This window comes from Nelumbo nucifera, chromosome 8 (assembly GCF_055504915.1).
Source record: "Nelumbo nucifera cultivar China Antique chromosome 8, China Antique-T2T, whole genome shotgun sequence".
Lineage (NCBI taxonomy): Eukaryota > Viridiplantae > Streptophyta > Magnoliopsida > Proteales > Nelumbonaceae > Nelumbo > Nelumbo nucifera.
In genome coordinates this window covers 4,267,912-4,275,766 of record NC_142656.1, presented here as the reverse complement: position 1 = coordinate 4,275,766, position 7,855 = coordinate 4,267,912, and the positions used below count along the sequence as shown (strand labels likewise).

General features: G+C 37.8%; 1 protein-coding gene across 7 annotated transcripts; it reads left to right on the top strand.

Moving 5' to 3' along the window:
* The first annotated feature begins 585 nt into the window (after positions 1-585).
* On the top strand, positions 586-6,654 carry LOC104600650 (protein C-terminal S-isoprenylcysteine carboxyl O-methyltransferase). Of its 7 annotated transcripts, none has more exons than XM_088893517.1 (5): positions 586-755; positions 862-971; positions 2,698-2,798; positions 5,033-5,104; positions 5,200-6,654. In XM_088893517.1, exon 5 carries the CDS (start codon positions 5,223-5,225, stop codon positions 6,465-6,467), a length of 1,245 nt encoding a protein of 414 aa, XP_088749643.1. In that variant the 5' UTR covers positions 586-755; positions 862-971; positions 2,698-2,798; positions 5,033-5,104; positions 5,200-5,222; the 3' UTR covers positions 6,468-6,654. The 7 variants fall into 7 exon arrangements, with proteins under 7 accessions (XP_088749643.1, XP_010262025.1, XP_088749644.1 ...); XM_088893518.1 differs by having other exon boundaries at positions 614-755; positions 2,686-2,798; XM_088893516.1 differs by having other exon boundaries at positions 615-755; positions 836-971.
* The last annotated feature ends 1,201 nt before the right edge of the window (positions 6,655-7,855 follow it).

Here is a 7,855-nt window from a genome sequence, read left to right as displayed (position 1 = left end):
GACACGGTTTGGTGCAAAATTAAATTGACAACTCAACAGTCATATAACATGGATCTTGGATAGACTGGGACGCAGGTGACACGACTTGATGGATCCGGTCAGTCCATTTAATAGAGCCTCCAGTGCAGTTTATCCATTCAGAGCGAAGATGAGTCCTTTGCCACGTGGCAGGTGATTATTGAGCTTGTGGATTACTGAATACGTGGAGAATCTCGTAGTCATACGGTCATACCCCCAATTTTATCTCTTTTAACCAATCCGAATTTACTTCTCACAGTCACAGAGTCGGTGAAAAATCGGCTAACAGCCCGAGTCGGTGCAATGGCTCGGACTCCTTTCACCCCGCCCACAGCAGAACATATATGCCACGTCAGAGAATGGCTGGGCCCAGGACTCACTAAGTGGGCGACGTATGTCCTACACGAGTGAGAGTAGGGGTATCAATGGATCGATTTCGGGTTGAACCCCGTCCAAATCGGAAGTGTTATGGACGGACTGAATAGTCTTAAAAATGATATAGATTCGGACCGATTCGAATATGAATCGTTTATGCATAAAATGGACCGAAAGTGGACAAAGCCGATTAGTTCGAATAAGTCCGCTGGTTCGTAATCCGTTCATTTCGTTTGAAGCGGAAACTTTCGAAGGCAGTGCGACACTATCACTCCATCCTCAGAGTCTAAAGATGAACGAACTTCTGTGGTAGTCTGTTTTTCTTCGGCGATATTCTCCCAACTCCGGTGGTAGTCCAGATGGTATTTCTCTCTCTCCAGCGATTTATCATTGTTTATTTTTCCTCGCCCTCTCACTTTCTCCAACGATAGCACTCCTCCAGTGACAGCCCCCTTTTCTTAGCGACAGCACTCCGGTGGTAGTCTCGGTGGTATTTTGGTCCATTTTTCTCTTACATCTGTCTCTCAAGCGATAGGCTGCTTTGACCTCTGACCTCTGCGATTATTAGGTTCATTCAGGTATTTTCTCTCTTGTTCATTTCTCTCTTCCCTAGACTCTTATTTTTTGTTTTAGTTGTAGAAGATTCTAGGATACAGAGATTTATTTTGAATAATTCAATCTATAGTTTTAGAGCTCTGTTTTAATTCCTATAAATATTTGACATTTTGATACGCAGCAAGCTATAGAGGTTCCAAACTTCCAATTAAATTGGACAGTTAGGTTCTTTACTTTAATATCAACTGATATTATGTTTTTGAATTATATTCTTGCTTGGTTTCACAATAGGTGAAATTTCCCATTTAGATTGCTTGTTAAAACCCCCGAAACCCTTAAAAATTGCAGACACCTCTTGTTCACTAAGTGTATGTTATGCATTACTGATTACATAAAGACAAAATTGGTGCCCTCGTCATTGTTCATGCAGAGGATGACGGATCCCATATCATCATACTGAGTTTTGAGGGAAAGCCTTAATCTATTCAAGATGTGTAACCCTGAATTATAGAGCATAGTTATCAAACACATAACCTGCCTTCATTTTCTTTGCTTTAAAGTGGGAACTAGATCATTCTACTTCCCATTTTACTTCTCAAAAACAAAGAAAATGATGCAGTCATGAAAACAAGGAAAGCTTTTCTTCATTTTCATGTAAATTCTTTATACATGCCTTAGTAGCAAACAGTTGGAAACTGCTAGTGTTTGAAGCTTGAACTTGGTTGAAGATTTGATAGCAGCAAAAAGTTGCACTGTTGACTGTAGTCACTGTAATTCTCCAAGCTTCAAAGTCACTTTCCTGTGTTTCAAAATCAGGCTTTAACCAACAAAGGCCACAAAGATAAGGATTAACTATGAGTTCAAGGAGACTAAGCCCATAGATCAGAAAATGTTTAAGAATTACATGATATTATGAGTTGGCCAGATTTAAATTCCTGTCAACCAGCTTGGCAAGCCTGCCCCACCTATGCCTCCTGGTTGATGTGTTCACTGACTAGCCAACAATCACAAATGGGGCCTCCAATGTTGCTCCTACAGTGATTACCTAGCCATTTTTTTTGCAACCTCTAATCTATGCATAGCATGCCAAGATTTTTTTGTTTCTTCCCTGTTGATTCTATGTTTAGGATCAAGAATAAGGCTTTGTACGTCTATGTACTGTTGCACCTTCATTTTACTTGATGAAATGCATGTTTTCATTGCTGATAGAAAATTACGTTGTGAATCTAATTGACAGAAATATTCTCTGTTTCTTTGTACTGATTCCCTTTCTGTTTGGTATGTGGGGACTTGACATTCATAACAGCAAGGGGGATTTCCTTAATGTATCATGTAGAACTTAATAAATATATGTGGTCCTATATTGGATTGAACTGAAATCCTAGAGATTTGTATACAAAGATCTGTACAACAATGTTTTGAATAAATACATATAATAAATATATGTATTTCCATAAAAGTAGCATCTCTATTAAATATAACACTATTCTTGATAGAATTTACTTGATGCCTCCAACATTTTTGTAACATCTCTATTAAATATAACAGAAAGGGTAGGGTTAGGAGCTGCTCATGCTGTCATCCCTGTATCTCTGTGTTGGGTGATAAAATAGAAAATACTGCTGCACCTTAACCCTTTCTTGAATTGAAGCACGCCTAAATCTTAGTTCAGATGCCCCACAATATTTCCTTTACATCTTCATTGAATTTTGTGACCTACTTCTTACATGCTAGTAGTTACTTGTGCAGAGAAACAGAGAAACGAAGTTTATTACTTTTGACAGAGAAACAGAAAACAGCCTACATTTAGCATCCCTCATGTGATTGACTGATTGGTGACTGGTGAAGCGGTGAGAGGAGCTGCCTAGAACCAAAATGCTCTTTTGCATCAAATAATGGAAGCCCAATAGCCCACTAAGAATCTGGGATTATAGACTGTAGGCTTTCATTTAAGATGAATTAAATCTTTTGCATAGAAAATGCTCTTTTCAGTATGTTGTTTGAGCATGGATAATGGTACTTGGAATTATCAGTAAGCTTGATATTATGCTTATTGGTGACTAAAACTAGAAGTTGGATTGAATCAAACGTTTTATTAGATGTAAGTGTTGGTTATTTCTTGTAACTTTGTGGTTTAATTGGCTGATAGAGTAGTCAATCTAGGATGAAGTAGACCTTTCTAACGTTTAGAGTTTAGAGTAAGCACCAAGAAGCAAGGCTTTAATGCGAGGCTCACGATGGGAATTTGTGGAGTCTGATAGTCTGAGACGAGTTCGTTCAGTCTCACTTGTCAAGGTTTTGCCTGGTAAGTGGTACCTGCCCAGCCACAGAGATTCACTGAGATGGCCCAAGTCCAATTGCAGTGATGCCGTGATGGGTCTATTCACAAACAGTCTAATCCCAATTGTGAAGATTTTAGTATACTTCTACATTTTTTTTCTATATTTTTGGGCTTTCATGTAATTTTCAAACTTCATTTAGTTTGGACTGGATTGGGTCCAATCCGGTCCATTTGCATTTCGATTGGACTGGACTGGATCCGGTTTGTATAGGGTTTGGACCGGGGACCAATGTTGGATTGGATCGGATTGGACCAAATCCAGTCCAATTGACAGCCCTAGTCATAGATGGGGAACTCATTTTGTTGAGTTGTAAGCCTGTAATGCTTACATTAAGTAGGTAGACTCTATAAAGTGTGAATGCCCGTCTATAGATAAACTCTCTTATCTCTTTGTTAATTGTTAATATATATCTAAATGTAGACACTCACAGGATTGTCCTGTTAAGCATGTTAAAAATCTGATATTTTTTTGGTCTAAAGAGCCTCCCCAATAGATGGTAGCCCTGTCTATTATATTTTGGCTTAATTATGAATGAATGGTTTCTTTTACCATGCAAAAAAAACCATTAATTCAGTCAAAAACATCAGACTGGAATTCATTGGGTAACCAATAGTTTCTTTTACCAATCCACTGGAATTCATTCAAATTCACATGGATTTCTGACTATAAAATAATTTTCTTGTATCACAGGAATTATCCATTTGAACATATATGGAGTTGGTTACATGAATCCCATTTTTCCATTTAATTTTATTAACTAAAGCTTGAAATCGAATCTTGGAAACATGTTTGTTTTGCTCCTCTGAAATTGTAGATATAATTTAATGGCAAATTCATGGCAATGTACATTACAATTTTTGTACTGGTAGAACAATCTTTTTCATGGATTTAGTAAACTAAGGCAAACCCATGGTTTCACTTCAACTGGTCAATCAATTTAAATTAAAATATATGCAATTAATTGTTTCTATTAATATCATAGCAACTTGGTGTAGGTTTCCTTCCTTTATTGCAGACCATGTGGAAACCACCCACCAGTCACTACTTTAAAGGGACACTACTTCCTCCATCAACATCCAACTGTCAACTACATGAATTGTTTTAGTGATATTGTACCCTGAAATTGTCGGTTTCATTGAGGAAGAGAAAGACCAGTTCCCCTCTGTTGAAGTTCAATATGTTTTTAATTCTCCACCCGAACTTGTCGTGTTGGCTCAATAAATATTGACACAAAATGGGCCATTTGGACTGCTGAAAATTGGCTTATGGCATTTAGTGGAAGCCCTCCTCTGTTTGGTACCTGTTCATTAATCTTTAGGGGGGCTTTCTTGACAATCCAAAAACAAGCAGTATAGGTCTTTGTTTAAATAAATCAAGCATGGAATTGATTTAATGTAGGGTCTCTCAAACCTAACACTGGCACATTAACCTATAGCCTCTATGATAAAAGCCAACTTTGTTTTTTTCCTTCTCATCCATGTTAATCTTGTTGCCATTTGCTTACCTTTTAATCCCCTTTTTACATGTGGGTTTACTTCAGCAGTTCAGCTGGTTCCATTAGTTTTCTTTTTTCTTATTTTTTGATGGCTTAATACTGAACTCTAATATTTATGATGGTGTGGTTTTATTCATATTGGATTGATTTAGTTCACATAAACTCAGGGGTTTACTGGGTCTTTATGGGGTTGTAGATGTTTCTAACTTAATACTCCTAGTATGATAAATTCTGACTTAATACTCAGGCTTGCACCTGAAGCACATCTGTTGGATGGTCATCTTTCTAGTGGACTGAGCGCTCCGCCCAGCATTGCACGGTATGAAATAAGCAGATTGTTATGTCTCCATATTTCACCTTTTAGGTTATGTTTCTTTTTTCAAATAATTGGGTTAACATCTATCATTTCTGCAGGGCTTCTCTTTCTTCAATCTATTATGGAGGCCACTTCAGTTTTCCTTCACTCGAAAGCAATCCCGTTTGGTTTCTCTTTCGCAAAAACCAATCGGTTCTCTCTCAGACAACGAAATAAACACCTACAAGCTCATCTTCTTAATGAACGCTCTTGGAACTTGAGGAATTTTGGAATCATCAAAACCCCTTTGGAATGCTCGTACTCATGTATATCTCAAAATTCATTAAGCAAAATCCTGATAAATCCTGTTTTTTTATCACCATTATCAACGAAAAAGACAGGGGGAAGAAACGAATCCTTTTATCCTCTTAAATGCTCTTATTCCGACAACTCTGAATTCCAAAACCCATTAGCCAGAACCCTCAAGAACCTTTCTGTTTCTTCGTTGAAGAGTACCATTTCTAATCTTACCCCTCTGGACGTCTGCAAATGGTCTGCTATTCTCTCCATCTCCATTGCAGCAACAAAATGGACTGTAAATCTCCTATTGAATCCTTTCTTCTGGATGTATTTCAGCTGGACCTGGCTTTTCTGGCCTTGGTTCCTAGCCATCAGTCTTGCACTCTATGGACTTTATTGCCTACGAAAACACTTTCATGGTGAAGCAAACATCTTCGAACAGCTAGTCATAGTGACCTCAACATTTACTTGGCTCACTCTTGTTCCACCCGCCCATTTTAACGGCTATCTGGAAGGTTGGCCATTTGTTTTCTTCTTTGTTTACCACTATTTTTTTTTCTTCAATGTCAGTGTCAGGAAACGCCTGTATGGCGACTACTATCCTCGATCCCATGATCCCAAATGGGATGTTAGTCCACCTAATTCTCATCGGCTTGGGTTTTGTGTTGGAGTTATGGCTAGCCACTGGCTGGCAGCATCTGAAGGACTGGCATTGCATCTCACGCCTGGAGGATGGAGTAATCTCGGGATTTGGATTTTGATCATGTCGACACTATTTATGCAGTATCACTCCACATTGTACCTTGCAAAGTATTCAGAGAAGGTGGTGGTGCCAACTTCTGTTGTGCAATTTGGGCCATATAGATGGGTCCGCCATCCGATATATGCATCCACAGTGCTTCTCTTTTCAACTTACTGTGTTGCACTCCGGGCGCCACTCAGCTTTCTATTTATGGTAGTGGTTTGTTTGTTGTATTATGGATACAAGGCCAAATCGGAGGAGGAGTTGATGGTGGAGACTTTTGGAGAAAGATATATGGAATACATGAGTAAAGTTAGGTACAAATTGATTCCTTTTGTCTATTAGTCTGCTATTTAACAAACTTTGTTTGCTATGCAACAAAACTGAAATTTGTAGGATTCATTAATTGAATCAATTGATTAAGCTTTAGCACCAATGCCTTATATAAAAAATGTGATGCGTTAGATTGGGCTTAACAGAGCGTTTTGTTTTCATGGTCCTCAATTCTGTTATGCCTTTTATGATTCTCAATTTGGTGTCTTCTGCATTCTCTTATGTTGCCTAAGTTGGTGACATGCTTATTTCTTATGTGGCTTCGTCAATTTGTGTTTGTTTATATTTGCCGCCAACATCATCGGAACCTTGATAAGCTGCACGCTAGTGATTTTTCATCCATCACTTATACTACTTCATTTGTGATGAGTCTTTGTATTGTAATCATTTTGGTTCGTCATTCTTAGAATATCAGATACTTAATTGAAACTTCTACAGGTTATGCTGTGCTCCAGGCCTAAGTGCTTGCTAATTTGTTCAAAAAATTTCTCTAAGTTGAAATCCTTTATCATGGCTCGTTTGCAAGCTGTCATCCACCTGAAAGACAAATAAAGATCAAAAACTGCTTACATTCATGCTACCCATTTCTGTTTTTTCTCTTCTATTTTATTTTTGTCTAATTGTCTCACCAGAAATTCACATGAAATATCTACCAAAAATCTTTAAGGTATTTGCATGGTTTAAAGATTGTTGAGATATACAATTTTGGTAAATGGTAATCTGTGCCATCTAAACTATTCACCATTTAGTTTGAACCAAGTTATGTCTGCTGTATGGACTAACAACATATATTCTGTTTGGTCACTGCCAAGTCCTATCCACAATTCTACTGAATGAAAGCTGAACAACATGTTCTTATCTCCTGCTTGGACTTTCAAAATTCAATATATGTTGTTTGAAGCATAATTGGTATTGCTGGAGACACCTCAATTAGATGTTTCCACTGGTGCTTACTACTATTAACTGCTCTAAACATGTGGTCAATCTAGAGAACTATTTACCTAGCGGCTTGGCCAGAAAATGAAAATACCTGCATTAGGCTGAAAAGGGATAGGTTGCGCAACAAAGGATATGCGCAACCTGATTTGGATTCATAGGCAGGTCGCGAGGGAGATTAGATGCTTATCAGAAGAGATTGGTGTAATTGTTAGATGGGTTAGAAGATCATTAAAGTATTGTATTAATTTGTAAGATCAGGTAATAAATACAAGCCATGAGGCTTGAAACAAAAGGCGAATCTGGGGCAGGTTGTGTTTAGAGAAGTTGCCCGTGCATAATATACAGAAACCATCATTTTTGATAATAAATAAAAGAGAAATTTCATTAAATAAAGAAGATACACTAACAAATAGTGTGTTGAGATAGCTTGACAATCCAAAAAGAAGGTGCAGACAACAAAA